We start from the raw sequence: 27711 nt of genomic DNA, 5'->3' as shown, positions 1-27711 counted from the left end.
TGCTTATGAATTAGACTTTGTATTTGTAAGAGGAAGCACGTGTTATTTCCTCTTTTAAAAGTTACAATGTAGTTTTGTTTTAAAGCACCATGACCTATTTAAAGCTTAAGGCTAGCATTTACGTGCTAATAAGCATATGTTTTTGTTGAAGAAGTGTAGCAGACAGATAATTGTGGTCAGACTGTTGTTTACAGTGAAGTTCAAGAGTGTAGCAGGCACTCTGAAAGAAATGTATCTTCCTAATTCTTTGGTTGCATGACGCCTCGCCCTGTGTGTCCATCTATAAAGCCAAAACGCCACCGTCTCTCTGTATATGTAGACGGTAACTTGCTGAACAAGCTAGTAAACACACAAACACTGTCTTAGGACATTTTAATTACACTGTGCAACATATCCTCATACAACGGTTTGTATGATATCTTAGGAAAAGTTATTCCTCATATTTTGAGTATTTTCCTACGAATGTCCGGCAACATGTGATAAAATAAACGTCCGTTTTCACGGGAAACAACTTTGTTAGGTTTAGACAACAAAACCACTTAGTTAGGTTTAGGAAAAGATTGTGGTTTGGGTTAAAATAACTACAGAAGTTACGTGACAAATAAATCAACGTTGACTTTTGGTTTTAAACGCCGCTGTCCTGGGTGAAAGTCTGGTGTTTTTTTCACCCACCCATTCACGCCGACCTCCTCCTCCTCCCCACACAGCGTTTGTTGCTTTTCATACTTCCTGGTTCACAATTACTTGGATTACGTTCGATTTTGTGGGATATATACAAAATTACAGTGCATAACTTTTCATAGGTGTAGCTACGAGCGGTGTATGAGACCAGTCTGAACTGTGTCTCGATGCCCCTTCCTGCTCAGCTGTCAGGCAAACACCGTACCATAGAAAAAAGGAATGGTTTTGCTGGTGACACGTTTCTAGCCTCTCAGTGTGATCAGCCCCATACACCCGTCCGCCCACTCAAAGGCTTAAAGGATAAAGGAGAGTTTGTAATTTCTCTCAAAAAAGACCTTTAAAAGAATAAATTCAATATACTTTGACATGATTTTGGACAGCACAAAAGAATGACTAATAGTGATTTCAGTTGGATGTTAACACTCATTTGATGTTCTGCTAATGTTCTTATGAGGGTGAACAACCCTGATTAAGTTGTATTTTATAATCACTGTGGTCAGTGGATTAAAACACAGATTCTCGCCCCAGTTGTTTGCCAGAAGGCATTTTCTGTTATGATGGCTGCAGAAAAGATCAAAGTTTCTCCTTAATAATAGGAGTTATGCCCATCGGCTTGAAGCAATTAAACTGTTACTTTCTTTGTTCAGAGATGCCGTTGGCACTGAGTAATTGGACATGACAGCTGAATACCAAATCCTTTATCGTTCTCTATTTTTCTCTCCGGCTGTATTATAATTATTCTATCTTATCCGTCTTTTTTTTCTTCAGCTAAACTGTTTCTCTAACGTGAAATAACTGCAGTGTATACACTTTCTTTGGCCACATAGGAGCCTTTACAAACCATCAGCTTTACAAACTACAACACTAAATCTCTGCACATCCTCCCAATGCAGGCAGTGACCGAGGTGGCATGTGTATTATTGAAGAGTCTGTGGTCTCATATAGCGGCTCCGGGGTACCAAGAGCTATGAAAACTTTAGTGAGATTTTATTGCTTTTTATGAGATAAAAGCACACTGGAAGTGAAATAAAGAGAGAGAAAAAGATTTATGGTTAAGACTGTGATGAACTGTTGGCTAGTTGACACTTGTGTAGTTGGCTATAAATGGCCATACATCAGTTAACCGAGCAAACGGTTTGATAGCTGCCTCCTCAACTCAACCAAAAAATGTATATTGATAAGAAGTGAAAGCCAATTGGTCGCTCTATTGCAACATCCGCGCCAAGCGGCAGAGCTACGCCTCCGCCATTTTGGACTGAAAGCGACTACCGGACGCCAGTAAAATGTCCGCCGTACACAAATAAAACAAAATCACGAAATAAAATAATTCATTAAAAATAATGAACAATCCAAATATTATAAATATGGATATTATTATACTTACTTACTCATTTATTTCTTAAACTATTTTGCTTGGCCGCTTCCCAGAGGAGCATAAAGTGAGCGATGGACAAAAATGGAAGTTAGAAAAATCCAGCACACAGATATTGAGAGCAATCTCAAACTTTTTCACATCAAGGATCCAAAATGGATCCAATAGACCACAGACCATGGACGTAGAAGAGGGTCCAGTAGACCACAGACCATGGACGTAGAAGAGGGTCCAGTAGACCACAGACCATGGACGTAGAAGAGGGTCCAGTAGACCACAGACCATGGATGTAGAAGAGGGTCCAATAGACCACAGACCATGAATGTAGGAGAGGGTCCAACAGACCACAGACCATGGATGTAGAAGTGGTTGTGTCCTGTGCTTTTGATCCTGCGTGTTAGTAAATAGCCTACAACTCCATTAAATTCTGTTGATGTCATGCTACTAGCACTACTAGCTACTGGCCGATAGCCGGTTGTTTGGTGACAGAGACGTTAATCAATCCACCACGGTACAGGCTGACAGCATACAGCCCATGGGTGTATTAGAAGAAAATAAAAGTGATTAATTACAGCCAATATTTCCATTATTACAGCCGCATACAGCTAGCAGGAAGCTGGCAGAACCGGACATGCCGAGGAAAATAACTTTGGATTCGGTTATTAGTGAATTGTACAACTTTTAGGACATAAAGATTTAAATGAGAGCTATTTAAGTGTTCATACTGGGGAGTTGATTTACCTCAAAAAAAAAAAAAAAAAGGTCCTCTGATTTACAGAAGTCTCTTTATACATCCATGGCTATGAACCCATTGGCGTTTTCAGTCCAGAATGGCTGCACCCTACCGCAGAGCCATCTAGCGACTATTGTCAAAAAAGCACCAGAGTTTCGCCTCTTTGCTTCTAGACTCTTTGCCAACTCAACTTGTTCGGTATAATGGTGCTGCTTCTGTTGACTAATCTGATAGAAAAGGTTTGTGCCGAGGGTAACGGATCATGCAGCATCACGAGGGGCATGTCCTCATTAATCATAACGTAGCCTCATGTTAGGTATAATTAGACTGTGAGGGGTTTGACAAAATAATAGTCAGCAGCGAGGAAAAAACACAATTAATTCTGCTCTCTATTAGCAGCACATTTATAATCATAACGATATACAAATGCATTATATCATATTGTAATTCATTATATATGCATCTATTTGTTAATGAGACCTGGAGACAAGTGGCAGATGAGTATTTGAAATGCAGACCCTGAGAGCTTTCGTATTTTAAAGCAACATGATTTAGCTCAAATTGAACCTAGATGGTGACATGTTATCATTCCTGTATCCAGATGGACGTCTACGTCTTTCCCTCTGCCTTCCATCTGTATTAGCAGACTTGTCATATTTTCCATCTGCTAAGTGCCTCATACATACCTGAGTGCTAGCAGACCAAAATGATAAATTGCAACAGCTTTATTTTTTCTTCGAATTGTCATACAACTAAATTCACCATCAAATGCATTCACCCGACGGGTTTATTAGCAAAGCCTTAAGGTTTTTCACAGCAGGGCCAGCATCCAAATAATTTGATTAGTCTCAGTTAAAGATCACCTTGTGGTGCCCCATACATGTCCCGTACCCAGAGACAGTTGTACAGGATGCTGTCAATAAAGAACTGTGTACTCACGCTCATGCAACCGTGGTGTAGTTCATCTATAGCCTAACGTTAGCTTTTTACTTCAGGCGATTGCATTCACGCTTCAAAAATCATAAAAGTGGTGTTCATTTGGGGAGATTATTTTATGGAACAAAATTTGTAAGTATCATAAACGTGTGTTTGCCACAGAGCTGATTTTCTGCAATAATCAAATGGAACATCCCATTGGCTTTTTGTCGAAGGAACCTAGGGCGATGCTAGCTTCCTGGTTGGACTACAAAAATACGTCATCCCTTAAGCCCTCTTTTAGGGTAAAATGACACATTTATTTTAAAGCATTTCAGAAGTGGTGAGGTGACTGAGTGTCACCTCCCTGGGCAGTGTCGCTGGAAATAATTAGGTAAGCCTGACAGTACAGTTACTTATATATAGATTCAATGAGCTGCACATCTAGCGGTAAACATTTGAACATGAATTTGTGTGCATCGCTGACAGCTTGTGATTTTGAGTCATGCATATTGCATGTAAACAACTGTCTGTTATGGTAAGCATCACAGTGGTTTCCCAACAGCTGGAGTGAAATAGTAGTTTAAATGTGGAAAAAACAAAGACAGTCATGCAAAGTCATATTGGCACTTGTGTGTGTGTGAGAGCCTGTGAAGCATAATGGAAGGAGGTTTATTCTTGGATCTGAGGAGAATACGGACATGCAGTTAATAAAGTAAACTGCGGTGACAACAGTTCAACAGAATATAACGGCATAGAGGAGGATTGTGTATTTTAGGAATTACAAGTTTGTGAAAAATGTAAAGAGGGTTTTAAAAATAATAAGGACCGTGATCATAGGAGCATAATTTAACATCCTGCTTATGATTTCTGCTTCAGTGAGAGATTTCATGCAGAGAGGGAGAAATTAGGAGCCAGGCAGGCCAGGGTGAAGGTACAACTGACACTCACACAGACATGTACACAGACGCCAAATGTCATTTGAACAAAATTAGAAATCCCCAGTGGCATCTTGGCCAGGATGCAGCTTTTCCTTGAAGGGGGAGCAACTGTCCTGATATTTTACCTTTTTAACTCAACTGAAGCATTTTTGACATTTAAAATTTTCATTCAATATGTATGGGTGTTTCTGCAACTGCCGTCACTTTTGACTCCCCCAAGTTAAAAAAAAAAAATCTCCATGAATTTTAATTTTAACCACCAGAATATGGAATATACTGTATATAAACAGGTCCACAAAATTACACACAGTCGTTAGATTTGAATCTGTAACATGTTCTTTTGTTATGTTTTTCATCACTTGTTCTTATACTAAATGTCTTTACCGCAACATTACAATAAAGTTCATTTTACACATTTTTCTTTTTTAATTCTATAATCTTTTTATGACATTTTAATTCATTTTCATCAAGCTTTGTGCATCATTGCAAGTACTGATGTATATATATATTTTTTTAAAAATAGGGGATTTAATTCTTTTTTATTTATTTATTATTTCTTTCTTTCTTTCTCCTCTTTAAATACAAACAAACAAACACCCTACACACCCCCCCCCCCCCCCCCCCCCCCACACTGCATACATACAAACGCACACAACTGTACACACACACTAGAATCTTACACAACAGACTGCCCTGCACTGTCAATAACACCCCCCTCCCTCCACCAACATCCGTTACTATTTGTCTCATTTTGTTCGTTTTGTTAAAATTGCCCTGTCCCGTTAATTCTGTCATGTTATTTATTTATTTTTCTCTTTTGTTCGTTTCTGTTTGTCTTGTCAAATTTCACCTGTTTTGTCTTGCTTCACTAAATAAAAAAATAAATAAAAAAAGAATAGGGTTTTTAGGATTTTCTTTACACCCTGAAACATTTAGACAGTAACCAAAGATGTATAATATGATACAAATTATGTATGATACAAAGATGTAATAAAATATGTTGTGTTTTGTGACAGATATATTGCATTTCTAATGTCTAATGTCTTTATCTCAACACCTAAAGCTGTTGTAGGGACATGTTGCGGAAATGACATGTTTGCTAATATTGCAGATAAATGGCAGCCAGCAAGTGCTGCTACGTTAGCTTTGATTCTTAGCATCTGATAAACATGAATTCAACAGTAATATTAAGTGATTTTTAAAATATAGTTCAAAATACACAATCGCTAAACTGTATAGAAAGGACACGCAATAAATACTTCAGAATAAGAGGTGATACTAGACTTGTCTTTCTTGATCTTGAGGGTCACCTATGTGGGTGATCCCATTATATCTATGGGTGGCTCAACCTTTCATCCATGTGCTCACTTAATAAGTAATGTTTCCATAGAAACTAGATTTCTTTGGCTTTGAATAAAACTTTTACTATGGTAAAAAAATATATATTTCTAAATAACGTGATTTAATAAAATGTATTAATATATTTTGTTGCAAGCATTGCACTGCAAATTTGAACAAAAATCCCAAATTCCATTGCTGGGACTTGTGTTGCAGAAACACCCACATACTGGTATAATATATATATATATATGTATATTTTTACCTTTTCTGTTTTCTGTGAGGATGTTTGAGACAAAACTATAGACCAAACTCTCTGAGAAAAGCAGAGAACTAACTGTGACTTTCTTCCACAACTCAATATATTTAGAAGTAAATTTATTTGGCAGGGACTGTACAAAAAATACTTTAATCTCAAGCAATAAGAGGAGATGCTTTAAACCAGATTAGGTTAGGCCGGATAGACACAAACACTGCAAACTACAGCAGATACAAGTAGATAAAGTAGATATGATGTGCAGTAAATTCCATATTCAAGTTCTAAACATCCATACACAGGATGAAAATGTACCACATACGTCAAAGTGTCTCATACTGATGTTTACGAATAAAAAAAAAAAAGCCACAGTGGATATGACATGGCACATGACATGGGGACATACAGTATATTGCATGTCTGAGACCAAAATAATATACAGTACAGTACTAGAAATGAGAAAACTTCATTGCTCTCTTGGATGTCCCAGCTGTGAATGCGTTTCTAATATGCCTGAAGCTACAGTATATGTCAGTGTATGGCTCATCTTCTTGAGTTATAAGATTTGGCCATCATTTGTATTGGTTGTGACATTCCGGCCCGTTCTCATTCCCAGGCCATGGCCGTCGGCGTTCGGTACCGCCGTTCACGGCAACCTTTAGTGACGGTATGAAACGCACCGGCCGTTCCGTTAACTGTGATGTAAACCCATCTGCGGCAACAGCTAACGTTCCGAAAAAGTGTGCCGGGAGTAGTGACGTAGTTCAAAGAGTGAACAAGACACACCTGGCGGGCGGGAGGGGAGGTGGATGGGTCCAACAAACCCAAGGCTTACGTCCAGGAGGCCGCTGTTCGTGTCCCGTGCGTCACATAACAATCAGCTGGTCATTCGTGTCCTGTGTTCACAACATTCAGCATCATTTACACTGTACAAACGTAGTAGTTTTAAGCCCAACCATGTAGTTCTATCCTAAACCTAACTATAGTGGTTTTGTTGCCTAAACCTAAAGTGACGCCAAGAGTATCTATAGTGGTTTTGATGCAGAATATGACGCCAAGGGGTGTCGTGACGCCAACGCCAGCGGGCATGACGCCAACGCCAAGGGGCGGTACGTGACGAGTTGGGATGAGAACATGTTGGACATTCTTCTCTAGATTTGTGCTGGGATCCGGGCCCATTATTCCAGACAGAGCACTGAAGTCATGCTGATTAGCATCAGCTGTTTTATTCATGCTTCACTATCATGAATCGCGCAGCATTGTGGCTGTTAGCTTACAAGTAACGGCCAATCATATCAATGCAGGTGTAAAGCGCGGCCCATTATAACCTGACACCTCTCACTTCACTCTGCTGATACCAGCTCCCTCCTCCACCCCAGCCTCCCCCATATGTGCTATATTTTTGGTCGTGATGTAACTATGGTTGCGTATGTTTATTAACAGGGGGATTAGTTCTCCCACCAGATTCTTCGTCGCTCATCGCTGTTCGCATTCTTTGAGTGCTCTGTCAAAGAGCAGAGCCTTTTCCACCAAATCTAACTGTAAAAGCGTCTGCTATAAATGGTCACTGGCTTGATGAAAGTGGCTCTGCCTTAACTGTACACTTGCTGTTGTGTGCTGAATTTTCCTGAAATGAGAGATAATGTGGATAAACTGTTGGTCTGATCGTGTGACTACGTATATTTCTATCCCTGACACACTTTGTTGTAGTGATATTGTTGAGATGCGTGATCTCAGCAATTAATTTAGTGTAATGTGTACAATGTCATCAAAACCAACTGATATGATGGCCAAAACTATGGAAATAACACAAGTTGTAATAAATCAGAATTAGGGTAAAAAAGAGAATATAGTAAAGGCATGTTTTATTTTGTATTATTTTGTCCATTGCTATAAATATTTGACAGAACTTGTGTTTGTGTTTATTAGTAAGCTACTTGTTCAGTACCTGTCACTTGAGCGTATATGACTGTGTCATCTGCATACATCCGGATTTCAACATAGATGGAAGATGAACAACAGAGGCCCAAAAAGGTACCACTCTAATTCATTATTTATCAAAAACGAAAAGGGTCCTGTGTGTCAGGTATTATAGAAACAGTGTGCAACATTTCGGGGGATCTATTAGCAGAAATGGAATATAATATTCATAACTATGTTTCATTAGTGTATAATCACCTGAAACTAAGAATGGTATTGTTTTTGTTAGCTTAGAATGAGCCCTTCATATCTACAGAGGGAGCGGGTCCTCTTCACAGAGGATGATGCTGCTTCGCCGTGTTTCTACAGTAGCCCAGAATGGACAAACCAAACACTGGCTCTAGCAAGAGCCTTTTGGCGTTTTTACGTTTCCTGAACGCTACCATAGTTCATGGATACACTTGTGAAACTGTGATAATGTGAGTGGACAGAGTGCAGAGTGGTACCGCCAACTGCCGTCTGACTTCCATTGCTCCTAAAGTAGTTTTATTATAGTAAGATGGCCTCTGAGCAAGGCGAACGGCGTTACCACGGTTTTGCACTCGGCGACTCATGTTACAGCAGTCTTGGAAAGGGAGGAGTGAGCGGAGCGGTATTGTCGGTTGCAATCTGCAACCACACCACTAGATGCCACTAAATCCTTGTACCTTTAATACTATTTAGTAATAATAGACTATTTATACACAGACTACTTAGTGCAAAGTACAGGCTGAAAGTATAAGGCCTCAATAAACACTGCTTCTTTACCTAAATTAACCTCGCTGCTTGGTTTTTCCAAACCTATGTAGGGACATGCCATTTCTGGTGGCAGACACAGTGAACTGTCTCCCAGAATCCTTGAGAAGTATGCTACCATTGGCCGTGGACCAAGCTCACTCTCCATTGGCCACTCTAACATTCACACCTAGATGTGAAAATCACTGAGAACAAAACCAGAGGAATTTCTTTGTTCTCTCTCTTTCCTCTTCACCTCCTCACCCAAGCTGACCTGTTTGAGGTGAGCCACAGCTCTTTCTACTCTTCATCTCCTCTCTCCTGACCTACGAGAGGTGAGATGCTGCTCTCCAGACCGGAAGCAGCTCTGCTCTTCTGATCTATGGTCTGTTAGGAAACAGCCATTTCAACACAAGGAACCAAAAGGCAGAAGACGCGAGCGCCTGTCCTTTTCACCAGCTAACTTCAAGCAGCAACCACAAAGAAGTTAGCACCAAACTAACTGCAAAGACGACCTCTTTGATTTGGAACCACAACTTCAACACATGGAATTACAAACCTTGTTCTTCCATGGGGTAACGTACTGGGCCTTAGCATTAGCAATCGCACATGGCTGAGCAAGACAGTTAAACTTTGATTTCTAGAATGTACCTGTATTAATATGTTTAATGTTATTCATTGAGTTTGACTTTGGTGATTTATCTGTATTTGATATTTGGGTAGGTGGCTTCGCCATATCTGATGTGTTTAGTTTATGCTTCACATAGACAAGGTCTTGCATGCAAACTAACCATCTTTTCTAACCCGCTGCATTATCTGACACACATTAAGATCACATACATAAACTGTGAATTAGTTAACCATAAACATACAGCTTCAGATAATCTTAACCCCACATCACCCCCCCGCCCCCCCTCTGTCCTTCTTGAGCACATGTGCTCAGAAGAACAAAGAGGTCACGTGATGACATGCTGGCGGCCATCTTTGATTCCGCTATCTTTGTAGTTTTACAGTGCTCGCCATTTTGGTCTGTAGGCCATTCAGACATTTTGAAACAAGACGCCATCTTGTTTCCCTCCCCTCTCTCTCTCTCTCTCACACACACACACACACACACACACACACACAGTGTTTGGTTTGTTTAGTTTAGTTATTTAGTTAGATTAATATTGTGTTTTGAACCTTTATTATCTTGTAAATAAATGTTTGTGGAATATACATGCTGGTCTCTTTAATGTTGCACAAGAGTGAATAATGCCAACCTCTGCTAATCAAGAACTCCGATATCCTTCAACCTTTACTATCTATTTTGGTTATAGTTATTAATTTAATTATTAATCAACGTTCCAAATTGATAGTTTAGCATATATAATGAGACTATATTAACATTTTGGTCATTGGTCCCTGATTCCAGGGTGGTGCCCCGTTTATTATTGATGTTTATTGATAATCTTTATTAATATTAATAATTCTATTATTATTTAGTAATTAATTTGCTAATTACCAAAATCTACTAAGTAGAATCCCTACACCTACTATGAAATAGTTGGCTCTGGCCCCAAGGCTGTATGAAAGGGTTTCACAAATAACAGTTGGTACTTGTCATGAGAACAGAGCCAACGCTGCTCATGAGACTAGAACAACACGGTCAATGGTCAGGCCTATTGGAAATTAATTGGGTTCCCCTTCCAAGGTTGCTGATAGTGGGGGGGAGTTATGAACTTACAGAGGGCCCTCAGGGAGGCAGCATGATATGATCATACCCGGTTAATTCAGGATAGAGGTTTTATTGTTTGAGTACAAAACTGTTTGATGCACAGTTTGGAATTGACAGTCAAGTGGGGGTATGTAATTAGCAGGTAGAAAATGATTCCAGTAACTGGCACTCAAATCTTAAGAGCATTGTGAAAACCTGTGGCACCAGACGTCTTTTACAGTGAGTGCAAAGATAATATTTGTACATGCACAAAAGATCCCTGTTTATGCCAAAGGAGTACCACTTTTGTTCTCCACACAAACTCTCTCTGCTTATCCCTCTCGTGCCCCGACATTTTTCTCCCACTCTCTTTCTCTGTTGTCTCTCACCCAGGGTCTAATCAGCTGTTGGAAGGCGACCAAAACGCTGGACAATTGTATAGATCTCCAGCCAGAAACAAACTAAATCCACTGCTTTTTTTTTTGTTAACTTACACCGGATCAAAGAGGATGAATAAAGGTAATATTTGTGGTGTGTGGAGATCATTCTGCTAGGCTGGAACAAAGTTACAATCCCATTTAGGCGTTCAATGCTCCTACTGCATCACAACTAACAAATAGAAGGAAAGTGCTGATTCAGTGCCTTATGCAAATTGAAAATGGGAAGCTCATTATGTCGTTTGTATTTGTGTGAATGTTAATCTGATTGCATTTGTATTTGGATGTCTCTCTCTCTCTTTCTCTCTCTCTCTCTCTCTCTCTCTTTGTGTGTTTATCCTACTCACTCTAGTGCTAACCAATAAATCATATTTAGTGCAGACTACGGAGCCTCCATGTTATAGTTATTACCTTCATAAAGCAACATAATCCTCGGCTACAGCTACACAGGCTAAAACAAAAGTTCTGTCTGTATGCAGTCTAAGTGTTTAGCTTAGTTTGCCACGTATCTTAAAGTTTCCATATCATGCTCATTTTCAGGTTCATACTTGTATTTTGTGTTTCTACTAGAACAGGTTTACATGCTGTAATGTTCAAAAAACCCTTTATTTTCCTCATACTGTCGGCCTGAATATGCCTGTATTTACCCTCTGTCTTAAACGCACCGGTTTAGCGCATTTCGACGGAATTGCGACGAAATTGCAACAGAACTACGTTGCTAGGCAACAGCTTGGGTCCATGTTTACTTCCTGTCAGCTGATGACATTCACATACACTGCAACCAGGAATAAACTGGGACACATTTAGAATGTTTCCGTTTAAATCTGTGTAAAGGGTCTAAATATTGTATATTTGTGACATCACAAATTGACAGAAATCCTGACGGCTTGTTTCAAATGCAGAGTTTCTGAATACGGGCTGTGTGTATTTCCCTGTGGATTGAGTGTTTCGATACTTTCACAGTATTTATATAGAACTGAAGCCTGCTTTATAATAAAAAAAAACATGAAAATCTCACTTTTTTATAATATGGGACCTTTAAAATTTGGCAAATTCTTGTAATTTCATCTGCTGGCTGAGACAAAGCAGCCCCTCCTCCCTCTACCAGCGATACCTGCAGGAGGACAGAGGACAGGAGGGATTGACTGAAACTGACTTTATAAACTTCACTCAGGAATATTATTTATTTTATTGACATCCTAGATTTGTTTGTTAGAAATATTAATAGAAATATTGTTTGTTAGAAATATTTGCTGACTACCAGGTAGGGCTGCACGATTACGGCTAAAATGATAAGCACATTTATTTTAATGTATATTGAGATCACGATTATTCATTGATTTAAGGAACAAAAATATTTATTGCACTTTCACATTTAAATAAAGAGCACTGCTTTCACTTCCATGTTAACTACATTGATACAGTACAGTATACAGTGGAGGCTATTACTCTTCTACTCTGCCCAAGGTTTCTACCTGTTAAAGTGGAGTTTTTTTTTCTTGCCACTGTCGCATAGGAATGCATGCTCATGGGAGATCTCTTGTTGGGTCTCTAGATTATGGTGTACGGTTTAGACCTGCTCTCTATGAAAAGGGCCTTGAGATAACTTCTATTATGATTTGATGCTATATAAAATAAATTGAATTGAACTGCAGCCGCTCTCTCTCAAACACACACACACACACGCACACACACACACGCACACACACACACACACAAACACACACAGTACACTAGCCGTGGGGGCGGCATGTAATTTGAATTTTACATGATATTGCATGCCACCACCACGTATTGCGCTGTCAAAAGGTCGTAGTCATTTCACATATTTCTGTGAAATCACGTTGTTTGGGAAGTGCTTGATTTGATACTCAGCAGAGTTTTCTATGATATTTATTTTCATTATTGATGAGCTCTGAAAAAGGACCGGAAAGGAGCCGTCATCTGTAGCTGCTGTAATCCTGTAAAAATGTCTACCAATCACTGCCTCGCGGTCTGCTTAGAAAGAATCAATCAGATGCCTCTCTACCTCCCTGCTTATACTCTACCCCTGGTGTGCACCAGCCTGAACTCAAAGCGTGTTGCCGCCGCACGTTTTCTGGAGAATGGAAGAGAAAACTCAGCCCTGCATTATACTATTATGCTAGCTTTCCAACATCGTCGACCCTATCTTTAAATAAAGTATTGACTAAGTTAATCTTGTAAGCTACAAAATAAAAATCGATACAGTATCAAAAAACATTAAATCACGATCCTCAATATTTCTTACACCCCCTACAGTCGATCATGTTCATTTAATTGCGGGAATTCAAAATCGTGATCGCTACTCACTCGACTGTGTCCTCCCAGCTACACCAGTGACTCTGGTCCAGCTCTTGCATATCCAGTCTGAATTTGGCCAGGCAGAACTCATCGATGGCGTATTCGTAGTGGGGTGTACACCCCAGGACCGACACACACTGAGACACTGTTGAGAAAAGAGGGGGGGGGAGGGGGGGGGGGGGGGGGGGGGGGGGAATGTGGATGAGTGAAGAGAAAGGGTAAAAGGCAGAAAACCCAACTCGACTAAAAGTTTTTTTTCTGATCATTACACTCCCGCAACAACGTAGTCGGGGGTATATAGCGCTCCATGTGTCCGTCCGTCTGTCCTTCCGTCCGTTCGCGTGTCACACGTTGTTTCCGGAGCAGAACATGGAAACTATTTAACTTAGGAACTTCAAATTTGGTATGATGGTTGACAGTGTGGTCTAGTTGTGCCTTTTGAGTGGTTAGAAGTCTAGGATGCCCAAAATCTTTGAAAGTTTTGAGATTTTTGACCTTATTTTCTTAAGAAAGTACTCCAACCGATTGATCAATTATCAAAATATTAATAGTTGACAACTTATCAATTAATCATTAGTTCCAAAAGGGCAAAACCTTCGGCCTTATACTTTAGTAGGGGTCAAGCAGTGAGCAGGGGTATGTGAGCCATGCTCACTTTTGCCTTGTTTAAAAAATGTAGTGGGATGTGAGTAGCTACTAAGTATTTGCACAATTTATTTGTTCCATTGTCATTTTGTGTAAGTGTGTGTGAGTATGTGTGGGCCTGGTTAAAGCGGAATGAAAGCACAGGAAACCACTTGGAATTGAAAACAGCTATGACCTTTAAATGTTGTCATCTCTTTTTGGGTCACTGCAAAGTAAGATGTTTCCCCATCTGAGGACACTGAAACAACATCTGCTATCACAGTGTTAGGTATATCAGTGCCTTACAAGACCCTCAAAACAGCATACACACACACACACGCGCGCACACACGCACACACACACACACATGCACGCACGCGTGCGCGCACGCACGCACACACACACACACACACACACACACACACACACACACGCACACACACACACACACACAGACACACAGTAGAAATTACATGCTGAACATTTACCGTACAGTGAATCCTTTCTGAATATTTTCCACTTTTGTCAATGAGCAAAGGGAGTGCTTATGATGTTGAAAAGGACGCTTTGAACTATTCTCTGGGACTGTGTGTGCTGGTTAAGAGACAAGGTCAAAAAGACCTAAATGCAGATAAGAAAGGATAAGACAGAATGTGACTGTGATGCCTCATGAAGGTAAAACCACGGTGATAACAATGTTCAGCCATGCAATAGTATCACACTAATATCTGTTGGAACGTTTTATAAAAATGTTCTAAAACCCGTTCTCACTCCCAACTCATCAAATACTAATACACTTGGTCATTGCCCCTCGGCAGTCTGATACCTTTAGTGTCTGTATGAGATGCACCAGGCTTTCAACTACCTCCAATGTAAACCCATCTGCGTCATTAATAGACGGTCAGAGCAACTGACGCTCTACAAAGAGCGAGAAGAGAAAGTCCCTTTAGGGAAGCTGTAAAACAAACACAGGTCTTTCACCCTGTATCATATCTCGTGTGAAACCAGGTCAATGTTGACTTATTTTACCTGAAGTTTCTTACCTACCAAGCGTACTTATCCAACGCCACATAGGCATATGTAAGTTATGTAACAAGCAGACTTATTTTCACCCAAACCACGATAGTTTCCTCAGCCTAACCAAGTACTTTTGTCGCCGACACCTAATCAAGTAAACCTAAAAACTAAGAAACTTATTGAGGTTGACTGTGAAAAAGACACTGTATGCAGTATGCATAACTAATCCTGTAAATATAGGATTATCATGAGGAAGTACTGAATAATTTGCAACAATGCATGCAATGACCTGATACAACTACATTTTATTAATCCTGAACAAGGCGTTTCCTTTTATTTATTTATTATTATTACACATGCTTTCATAGGAATTATCTTGCAGGAAGAAGAATTTGAGTTATGTGCAATGACTGATGATCAAAATTCACCCCTGAAATACAACCATATATGTAAAACAAAAAATTTGCATCACTAAATTTGTTGGTTTGGATGGTTCAAATTGATAAACCAAAAATACAACATCATGTCATAACGAATTGATTTTGATGAAAGTAAAAAAAAAATATTGAAATATTGACACAGATGTTACATAAATATACTTCACAATTCTGTCACATCTAAACTTCCCTCATCATCCTTCTTTTATGACGTCCTAATTCTCCTCTTCCTGTTTCCCTGCAGCCTCCGCTTACATTCAATGCCTCGCCACTTTTTTTCTTGTTTTTCTCCCTTATTCCCACAGCGCTCGCTCCTCTCTCCCTCTCTCGCTTTCTTTAAAACCTGATGTTTCTCTTGCATCTTTTCTCAGTAATATGCATACATACATCTCTATTCATCCCACCTCTGGTGGACAGATCAGTTTGTCTCTTTGAGTATTTCTCGGTCAATCTGAATCACTAAAGTCATTAGACGTGTATGTTATGGTGCAGAGCTGAAGGGAGATAGAAACAGAGATATAACGGAGGATCCGGCCGGTGTCATTTTGAAGATGTAGAAAGAAAAATGAATAAAATGAAGGTTAAAAAATATAAACAAATTATCTCAGTCTCTAACAGGCTCAGTTACTTCTATCTTATTACATGGCTGTGTTGAATACTCGATTCCGATTGGTCAATCACGGCGTTCTGCGGTCTGTAATTTCAGACCGTTGCTATGTATAACAGACCGTTGCTATGGGCGCAGTTCTGATGTCGGACTCTGGCGGACCGTTTTTGTGTCAAATTATTGATTTCTTCAGTAAGTAGCTGTGTAATAAGCGGGATAATGCACAGCTAGCGGGTCATTGTTATGAAAGAATCCTCAACAGGGTGATGCTGATCAACAATGACCGGCTCGCTGTACATTATCCTTTACATATGAAACTTGAAAATCTAGAATCCATTGGTACCATTGGTTATTTTCACCTATACTAAAATGGTGTGTTTGAATATTTCTGCATAATGGGGTCCCTAAACAGTCTTGGAATTACATAAATTGGGTATGACTGTAAAGCTGAGACTCTTGTGGATCCAATGAGCCCAACTGTATTTATGTGTGATGATTGTAGTCCCCATAGCAGCCATTTCATATAGTGAGACCATTTTTTGAAACTTGACCTCACTGTATAAAATGACCTGTGGTGACCTCTAGGATAATCACAGCCTCATGAAACTTTATAGCCACAAACTAAAGACCTAGAGCATTCAGAGGATGGATGGCTTTCCTAGCTAGATTGACAATAAGGGGGTTTCTGAGCAGTTTACACGTCAGAAGCGCTTGCATCCATAGGCCGAAAAATGCAATTCTTGCAGAAATCTCCAAATGTCAAAAGTTTTTTAAACTAAATCACAGCATGGCTTTTTCTATGGTGTTCCTCAAGGTCTTGGTGTCTTAATGTGGCATTTTGGAGGGATTATTGATAATTTTTATCAATTCTCGAATGGTAAAAAAATATTAAATTTAGCACCAAATCTGTCTAACAAATGGTATCAACCCAAAAATTGCTGCAACAACTTATGAGACATAAGTGAACAGGTTCCCAGCTTACAAATGATGTACACCACTTCTATGTGACATCTACTGTTGACCTGCTATCTACCCCTAAAGACACCCTGTACCCCCCTAAAAAAGTCAAAAACGGGTCTGTGGTGGGTCAGAAATGGCCACAAACTAGAAAAATGCAATTCTTGCAGAAATCTCCAAATGTCAAAAGTTTTGATCCCAAATCACAGCATGGCTTTTTCTATGGTGTTCCTCAAGGTCTTGGTGTCTTAATGTGGTATTTTGAAGGGATTATTGATTTTTTTAATTCTCAAGAGATAACAACCGGATAAATTTAGCACCAAATGTGTGTAACAAATGGTATCAACTCAATAATTGCTGCAACAACTTATGACATCCTGTAAGTGAGCATGGGAATGGCATTCATGTACTCCTATCATAATGTTTAAACCCTTATACACTTTTAAAAAATTATATTAATAATCACTTTTTATTTTTTTTATTTCTGATTTATGACTAGAACAACTTGAACTGAAACAAAAAAAAAATACCCAAATCCCTGGTGACTGCAAGACCTTCAGGCCGGCTTTGAATATACTCAATAAATCCGTTCCATGCGAGTGGGCTAATTGAACCGTGCTAATGATGGCTCTGCCGCATGCATGTTTATTGGTCAGAAAGCCTGAAGGACACCAAAAAATTACATAATGATGACAACAGTCCATACACTACAATCAAATCTATCAATTCTGCACTGAAACAAAAGAATAGAGGAAGATAGTGTTCAGCGATAGCGACGCTGTAATCCCAAAATTTAAACCTATTTTATTTGATGGGAAATAGCCTGACCCCAACAACAATTTAAAAACAATTTAGAGTTTAAAGATCCCTTATTGTATAAAGTGAATTTTCATGTCCTTTATATTATAAAGCAGGTTTAAGTGTTATATAAATACTGTTAAACTATCAAAACGCTCAATATACGGAGAAATACACACAGCCCGTATTCAGAAATTGTGTGTTTGAAACAAGCCGTCAGGACTTCTGCCCATTTGTGATGCCACAAATATACAATATATAGATCATCACACGGTTTTAAACGTTAACATTCTAAATGTGTTCCAGTTTATTTCCTGGTTGCAGTGTACTGTATGTAAATAACATCAGCTGACAGGAAGTAAACATGGACACACACCGTTGCCTAGCAATGCAATTCCGTTGCAATTCCGTTAAAATGTACTAAAACGGAGCGTTTCAGACAGAGGGTGAATACAGGCATATTCAGGCAGACCGCATGAGGAAAATAAAGTTTTTTTTTAACATTACAGCATGTAAACATGTTCTAGTAGAAACATAAAATACAAGTATGAACCTGAAAATGAGCACAATATGGGACCATTAAAGTCAGATCAGAAAATAATGAGAAATCCGTGTCACATAGTGAGAAGTTGTATTCCTATTAAAACATTCTAGGCTAGCCTAAGCCCCTGGTTATGTTTCCAATAAAATGCACACAGTGGACATATTGAAAAATTGACACATTGCAAATGTTTATAGATCAACGATAAACACAAATAAAGCCCTGCCTTTTTAGCCAAACATGTTCTTACGAAATGTGGAACATGTGTTGCCACATCCTAAACAGTTTGACTTTTTTTTGCCTGATATCTTGTCACACTTTTTAAATAAACTGCCAGTACCCGATATGGGAAGTCAGCAGCATCATAGCCAAAAGCTTTCCATTAGGTTGTCTTCAAACAAAAACAAAGTGGTTCAGAAAGTGTTGCACCTAACAGAAGATATCTGGTTGTGAGGAAACTGCACATTTTTCTGTCAGTAGTCGAATAGAAAAACACATTTGTGTTACAGAGGAAAAACCCCTGTCTACCTACTCTTTCCTCCTGTAACTTGACAAAAAGTGAAGATGAAATATCTGAGACAAAAATGTTTTTTTTCCCCCCCAACATGACTCTCCTTGTCCCCATCACTTAAACACGTGTCTCTCCCTTGTCAAATTGATGTCATACACCAGACTCCCTTGGCACTCGCGGTGATTGACTCATGATTGACTGAAGATTTTCTCCATTTCCTCCTGCAATATATCGATTTGGAGCTGTAACTAAAAATAATACAGCAAGGCCGCCTTTGAATCTGACATTAACTCAGGGTGCTGCGATGTGTCCTGCTACCTCCTCCTCCCTGAATCCTTGTCTCTGCAAACTTTCATTCAATTAATTCTAATTGGCTCTAATTTGAATCTCTTGCTTTGAGCTTTTTTTTGTGAAATTTTGGAGTGAATCCCACTGATACACTGCATGATACTGGGTTGCATAAATTTGATTTAACCCTTTGAGACTTTTTTTAGGAGGGTACAGGGGGTCTTTAGGGGGAGATAGCAGGTCAACAGTAGATGTCACATAGAAGTGGTGTACACCATCTGAAAGCTGGGAACCTGAAGATTAATGTGAGATGCAGCTCAGCACTGTGTGTCAAATTGTTCTAGTCATAAATCAGAAATAAACATGAATTAATTAATTAAAATAAATTGTGAAAGTGTATAAGAGTTTAGAACATTATGATGTATGTATAAGATGGTCATTGCCATGTTCACTTATGTCATAAGTCCTAAGTTGTTGCAGCAATTTTTGGGGTTGATACCATTTGTAACACAGATTTGGTGCTAAATTGAACCATTTTTTTTACCACTCCAAAATTGATAAATATTATCAATAATGCCTCCAGAATACCACATTAAGACACCAAGACCTTGAGGAACACCGTAGAAAAAGCAATGCTGTAATTTGGTATCAAAACTTTTGACATTTGGAGATGTCTGCAAGAATTGCATTTTGTTCTAGTTTGTGGCCATTTCTGACCCACAATAGACCCGTTTTTGACTTTTTTAGGGGAGTACAGGGAGTCTTTAGGGGGAGATAGCAGGTCAGCAGTAGATGTCACATAGAAGTGGTTTACATCATTTGAAAGCTTATTTTTTGGCGATTGAATGGCGAGCACTTCTGTTGTGCAAACTGCTCAGAATCCCTCTTATTGTCAATCTAACTAGGAAAGACATCCATCCTCTGAATGCTCTAGGTCTCTAGTATGTGGCTGTAAAGTTTCATGAGGTTGTGATTATCCTAGAGGTCACCACAGGTCATTTTATACAGTGAGGTCAAATTTTAAAAATGATCTCAGTACATTGAAATGGCTCCTATGGGGACTAACATCATAACACATGAATACAGTTCGGTTCATTGGAGCCACAAGAGTCTCAGCTTTACAGTCATACCCAATTTATGTAATTCCAAGACTGTTTAGGGACCCCAGTATGCAGAAATATTCAAACACACCACTTTAGTATCGGCGAAAATCACACATTTATACTGCATTCAAAAAACTGCATGTTGGGTATGTCTGTGCCAAGATTTAGCCTAACTAAGCTCTAAAACTGAATCTGCTATAGCCTCTGGAAGACCATAAAGTCGGTCGCCCGCGGTCTGTAAACACAAGCATTCTCTTCGTCAACTTGTCTGGTTAAATAATCTACAAGAACAAGAGAATGCACTTGAAGTCGATGGGCATACTTGCTCTTGTAAGTAGACAGTGGATGACCTTTGAACTGGCGCATGCTGCCTCCTCTCTCCTCTCTGTGGGGTGTCTCCCAGAATGCACTGCATTCTGTTTACAAGCCCATCCAGCAGCTAGCTTCGGGGGGCTTTGTGTACTTTATCTGTGATTGTGTTGTGTACATATGTAGGATTCCGTGTGTGTGTGTGTGTGTGTGTGAGAGAGATGGAATCGGATCTATTTACAGTATGTTTTGCTCTCTCATCATCATCATCATCCAAGAAGTACACGAAGCTAAACTCAGAGAGAAACTAAACTAAGAGCCTTACAGCAACACAAACAGAGCTGCATACCCACACTTAATTACTTTATCACATTGCCCTCTTGAACACCTCAAAGCCCACATTTGCATATTCAACATTTCGGGCACATGTACGCCCACGCACACACTCCTATCTGGAAGTCTACTTTGACAGCTGTTGATCTGCTGCTCTACCATCACACTGCGAGCTATTATTTGTAATCATATCTGGAGCTTTTCCAAGAAACAGCGCCTGAGGTTATGTGTGACTGAAAACATGTTGAGATGCTTTGAAATAAACAGAAACAAGCACAAAATGTTAAAAAAACTCAAATTGTAACTGCTGGGAATAAGTATGAAAATATAGGCAAATAGGCTGAGATGGAACACAGATGAATGATTCAGGTACTACACGCGTATTAAAAAGGGAGTACAGAGAGAGCGACGCAGCAGGCGTGCAGCAGATGACGAGACTCAAGGCAGATAACATGAATGAAGGTCTAAATATAGATGAGGCGGAGGGAAACGGATGACACTTCACAGCACGTTTTGACTCTGTGGAAATCCTTTTTTCTTTTTGCGTTGTTGAACACTGACTCTCAATCACTAAATGCAAATGGCATCATGTGAGAGCTTTACAAGTTCTTTAAACATTTTTATTAAAGGGACTGTTTGTAACTTCTTACACGTATAAATCAATCCGGGTCGGTGTCCCATGCGCGCTCGCATGTGGCTACGCTGTTCAGACTCAGGCTCAAACACAAACTACATGGAAGCACCAAAACCGCAAATATCTAGTGAATGTACAGTGGACGTTTGTGCAGAAATAAATGCTGCAGCTCCTCCAGACCAACAGAGGTTTCCAGTGTTTTGTGAAGTGACGGGGCTCCGCAGAGAGAAACATTATCGTCTCCGACCAAAACTCCGGTGTTTCCCCTGTTCCCTCCGGCCGCGGTCGGGAGGCTGAGGCAGGAAAAGCCAACACTAGGATCAGCATTGATTCATGGAGACCTTCGTCTGGTCAGCTAACATTACTGCCAAGCAGGTGAAATATAGAGTGATATTGTGCTTTTAGCTGACGTGTGTCGCCTCACCGTTTTGAAAGATGCTCGTTCTTGTCTATGTAGAGCGAGCACAAGCGCGAGCCTGAGCAACAGGGCGCTGACTTTCGTTGACTTAACGGCCACAGGTGTCGCTGTTAACTAGCAATTTATGATTCTTACAAACAGTCCCTTTAAGGTTCAAGCCCCAAACTGGCATTATATGCTATATTATGTCTTTGCTTAATTTGCTGTAAACTGGAACAAACTACAGACATGCAACTTGGGACCATAACTGGAAATGATGTCCTAATACTTCACATAAAATATGATCCCAATTGGCCACATGGTGGAGCTATAATTGGTAGTCAAAAAAAGAAACATTTTAAGTCTGATTGAGTTGAAATTCAACACAGGTGCAGCTCAATGTGCTCTACAAAAACCCTGAAGTCTACCTGACAGATTTTTTTTTTTACATCCCCCCCTAAAACATATTGTCCAACATCCAATTGCTAACAAAATTTTGTTTGGATCATTATGGACTAAGCTTATCAAAAGTTAATAAAAGCTTGTCGATATCTCATTGCATTTTGAAGATATTCACCAATGAACTTAAAAAAAGGGCTTGGCTCAGCACAACAATAGCCCTAACTCCACAACTATTAGACCAATCATCATGAAACTTGCAAGTTATGTCCACATAAGTACCTGAAACGTACCCTGAAGGTTTCATTCAAATCAATCAATAGGGGGCGCTACAAATGCAACACATTTGGTCATAATTAATCATCGTCATAAAACCTGTTTGTTATCTTTAATGCAAGAGTCAGAAAGTGTCAAACGTCTGCAAGCTGCAATACCGGAGGCCAAGCAATCGGCCCGTTCCGAACAGCCACATTTTGACCAGCCACTGCGCTAGTGATCAGAATTGTTAAATTGGTGTTTTTCTGGGCAAAATATGGAATTTACAGACACAGCTGGGGATACTTATCTATTGTTTTTAATCCAATTTCCCCACATATCACATATTAGGACAGGGACTATGATCTGATTGTCGTTGCAGCATGTATTTGCAATGGAAATAGCTAAATTACAAACCAGAGTAGATACAATCCAGAATGGGAATCAACAGCAATAGCCACTAAGCATGAATAAAAACGTATCTGTTATTCAGTTAAGTCAGAAGTTGTTTTTCTCATGAATTTCTAACTTGATCCTCTGCAGCATCCCACGGTAATACACACAGCATCAGCGGGTTGGCAGTAAGCAAGCTCCCGAGAGAAAATTGCAAATTTCAATGTACTGCTTGATGATGCCTTGATGAAGCAGATTGGGGGCGTTCAGTCGTGGCCCCTGCAGACAACAGACAGGTCCTCTTTGACAGGCGTATTGAGACTATAGCGTTACGAAGGAGGGACATTTTATTCCCCTCTTGCCCATGTCTTGAATTATTTCCCATCTCCATCCTGCAAATTTTGTCATTGACAACCCTTTCACTGTCACTCCAAATCCCATTCCAATCTTGAGTAATTATTTCCCCTGCCGATTATTACTCAGCTTCTAACTTCAGCACTTCTAACAAGATAGGCCACCATTTACATATGTTATATAACTTTACCCGCCTGTGATCATTTAGCTCCATTTTGTAAGCCAAATAAGCCAATATAAAACAGCAGCATGTATAATGACTAAATGATAAATGCCTATGATATCTAATTCCTTCTAACTGCTTTCCACGCCCAAAGCTCGGATTTCCAGTTCCATCCTGTTTCCCAACAACACAATGTATCATTACTCCCATCCTACGTGTTATTGTAAGTGTTATTACATTCTCTCCCCAATGCCAATGTCACTGGTCTCTGTTGGAGACTGACCTCCCATGTCAGCCACAGAGCTTTTTTATCAGTTCTGGGAATACAGTAAGTCCTCGCGTCATTAAATAATTAAAGCAACATGTCCATGTCCATGCTCTTAGCTGTAACAGATGTCTTCGGACTGAAGTTTCGGACTGTCATTTGTCGACATTCCAAGCATGAAGCACATCTTTGTTCCTAAACGGGCTGGTCTCACACACCGTTCGTAGCTATACCTACAAAAAGTAATGCGCTGTAATTCGTATATATATCCCACAAAATCATTTTGTATCGAATCCACATAATCGTGATCTAGGAAATATAAAGAGTGACAAACGCAGCAGTAGGGGTGGATGGTGCAGGTTCAAGAACACCGGACATTCACACAGGTAACCCAGTCGCCAGGAAATTCGTTGATATTGGACATTTCTGCAAACCATGGATACGTCCAATGGCGACATTTCTGAACCAAAAATACGTTACATATCAGCCTTGTATCACGCTTGCAGAAACGCAATCCCACGTGGTTAACGTTGTGAAACGATTGGTTAGGCTTAGGCAACAAAACTACTTGGTTAAGATTAAAAAAAGATCATGGTTTGTGTTCAAATAATGACGTAACAACATAACGTAATGTAACAACCGTAACAAATCCACTATAGTTAGGTTTAGGAAAGAACTACATGGCTGGGCTTAAAATGACGACGCTAGTACAGTGAAAATGACGCTAAACGTTGTGAACATGCAACACGAAGGAACAGCTGATTGTAACGTGATGTATGGGACATGAACAGTGGTCTCCTGGATAAAAGCCTTGTGTTGGTTGGACCAATCCACCTCCCACCTGCCCAGTGTGTCTCTTTTCGCTCTTTAAACTACATCACTTGCTCCGACCGAATGCAGAAACCCTGGCGGTATCCTTGGTTTGCAGAAATGTCCATTGCCAACATTTATTCCTGGCAACTGGGCTGACCCAGGAGGCTGCTGTTCACCTCCAGTATGAAACCAGAAGTCAATGTTGATTCATTTGTCACATAACTGACATACTTAAATAACGCTATTTCCGCAGTTATTTTAACCAAAACTACGTTTTTCTCCTAAACCTAACTAAGTAGTTTTGTTGCCTAAACCTAACCAAGTTGTTTCCTGTGAAGATGGAAGTTTATTTTGAAAAGACCGTATACATGTAACAAGCGGAAGTTGACACATGTTGCCGGACATTCGTAGGAGAATGCATGAAAAATGAGGAATAACTTTACGTATGATATACGAACTGTTGTATGAGGATACGTTGCCCTAAAACCTTGCATTGTGGATTATTCTGTGTGGTTGCATTGTATAGTTTTCATCATCCAACAAATTTGCAAACTCTGGTATTCTGTTTTTATTACAACTTGGATTTATTGCAACTCATTGTAATATTTATTACAACCTTTTTCCACCATAATTTCTATCTATTATGTTAACATTCTACTCACAAAGTTAATGGCTGGAATCTGGGACAAGGGTGACACGTACTGTTAACATACACTGCGCTGACAAAACGATAAATCCCCTGGTTCGCCAGACTTATTTGAAAGAAAAAGCAAAGGTGATCGGTGAAGTTATCATCCAAACTGTCCAATGTAAAAAGACTCTTGATGGAAAGCTACCACCTGCAAGACACGGGTCACAGAGACGGAGATAGCCGAAGGTGTCAGTCGACTATTTTCCGGCAGCCTTGCTGCAGCTTGACAGACTTCATACGCTTGATGACAGAATCTAACGTTATACCTTTCTTGAATATTCATGCAAACGAACCCCTTCATTATCAATTTAGCTTTAGTAAATGCTCTACAGATGGACTAAACTGCCTCATAAATAATGAACTCTCCCTGTGTATGGTCTGCAGCAGCTGTTCTGGCATCAGATTCACTGAGGACAGACGGTTGAGTCAGTCTCAGAGTGTCTGTTGAGTCATGGATGATCCAGCCTCCTGAAATTGTTCACACATTGCAGCCTATGACTCCTTCCAGTTTGAAAGTGACAAACAGACAACAGAGGCAGGCAGATGTTTTCTGTCAAAGGCTAAGACTAATTAGGCAGCCGGCTATCTGACGCTCACGAATGAAGCGGCATCCTCTGCCGCCCGCTATCGCTCACTGTCGTCATTTCCTCACAGATGACTCATCTTCATTTTTGGCTTTTAATCTGAATTATTTTTGACCACCGCTGCCCTATCGCCTGGTATAACATCAAAACACCCACTTCCTTGACTTTTAAACCGTTTTTAGTCATGAATCATCACAGAGTAGTAGAGGAGAAAGAGAAAAAGAGAGAGATGTGTTTCTCTTCCCACCAATCTGACAGCTCAATTTAGATTCTGTAAAGTTACACAGGTTTTATGCATCTTTTTTTAAAACCCACACATTTCAGCTCTTCCTGTGCAAACTTTGTCTATTTGATGTTCACACTGAGGAAAGTTTGGGTGATTCTTTCTAGCACTTTGCATCTTAGTGTTTCCAATTGGTACACCAGAAAATGTTCCCATTTTTATGCATTGTGAATTCTGTGTGGTCAACCACCAGCAGCTTAATATACACTTTAAAGATGAGCAACTCTTCCCTCTTGTACCAAATGTACTACTTGGTTTGTGGCATAATGCTACTTGTGTTTGTATTTATATAGAACAGCAGCTTTCTGCTTCTCTTGATACTGTCCCTGCTGCAGGTCAACCTTTCTTTAAGGTTTAGAAAATTACATTTTTGGTGTAAATCAAGAGGGCTGTTGGTCCAATAACTGAAGCATCTTTGTTAACAAGTTGCCCACTTAAAGATTCAGTAGGCAGAGTGTTTTGGGCATCATTGGGCAAAAAATCCATATCAACCTTTCAGCATAGTAATTCAAGTGTTCTGAGAGAAAACTAGACTCCAGCGCCTCCTCATGGCTCTGTTTTCAGGCTTTAAAAAATCTAGCCTGTGACGGGTCACAGGTCATTTCAGAGAGAGAGCGTTCCTATTGGCTGGTGGGCGGTGCTTGGTATTTCCTCGACAGGGCACACCAAGTCCTTATTTTTTGTCCATGCTGGTTTAAAAATAAATACGACCTCAAGTTGTGTCAATCATGTGCCAAACTTTTAAAAATAAATCCAATCGATGCGATTTTTGCATCTGTCAAAAGCAAAAAGAGGGTTGTTTGACCCCTCAGATTCACCGTCCGTGCAAACGTCCTCATCCAAAAAGGCATCTGATAAACAGTCAGTGGTCTCTCAGCACAAAGTAATTTACGATTGAGAAATAAAAGAATAGAGAGATTGCAAATTTTCAGAAAAAGCGCATCGGACTCAGTGCGCAAGGTTTCTGTTCGAAACGATTTTTATTGGATGACAGATTTAAAAACGAAAAATACCAACTTGGTGTGCAAAGACCTTAAGTTGTAACAATAGAATCTTAACATCTATCTCCGGGCTGGTAGTTTAAAACCCCTGCTGTAATATTTATAATTATATATATATATATATTAAAATAATTGTACACCAACAAGTGTTAATGATTTTCACAATGTCAACTCACTGGCCAGTGATTCTCTAATTGCAGGTCTCATTGTACTGATAATAACTAAATATAAAGTGAGTTATTAGTGTCCAACTATTATCAAAGTGGTCATCCAATAATTTTCTGTTAATGGATTAATCAATTAATCAGCTAATTACTTCAGCACTGCTGTAGAATTAGTGGTCAGGTCACTGAACCCTGACCCTGATTGATTCATTCTATCTCATTTGTTCTCTAGGAACACCTTTTCTCTCTACTTTTATCATTTATGTCTTTTTGTTCTCTCACTGTCTTCATCTCTCCTCACGAGTAGAGCTTAATGAATCAGCAGAATGTAATGTTCCTTTGAATGTCTGAGTAAAATGGGTATCCTTCACTTGTGGCATGTTCCCTCAGAATGATTGTGCACTT

At 39.7% G+C, this 27711-nt stretch overlaps 1 protein-coding gene and 1 long non-coding RNA gene across 2 annotated transcripts in view; one reads left to right on the top strand and one right to left on the bottom strand.

The window, feature by feature from the left end:
* The window catches only part of ramp1 (receptor activity modifying protein 1), a 93687-nt gene that overhangs the window by 22373 nt on the left and 43603 nt on the right, over positions 1–27711 (bottom strand). Inside the window, exon 2 of the mRNA XM_037789154.1 lies at positions 13395–13530. Coding sequence (XP_037645082.1) covers positions 13395–13530 — 136 coding nt within the window. The remainder of the gene's footprint in view (positions 1–13394; positions 13531–27711) is intronic.
* LOC119499921 lies at positions 348–26721 on the top strand. The gene is made up of 4 exons (XR_005209482.1): positions 348–359; positions 991–995; positions 10712–10727; positions 26568–26721. It is a non-coding gene; the product is annotated as an uncharacterized LOC119499921 (long non-coding RNA).

This window comes from Sebastes umbrosus, chromosome 13 (genome assembly GCF_015220745.1).
Source record: "Sebastes umbrosus isolate fSebUmb1 chromosome 13, fSebUmb1.pri, whole genome shotgun sequence".
Taxonomy (NCBI): domain Eukaryota; kingdom Metazoa; phylum Chordata; class Actinopteri; order Perciformes; family Sebastidae; genus Sebastes; species Sebastes umbrosus.
This window is presented reverse-complemented; position numbering and strand designations above follow the sequence as displayed.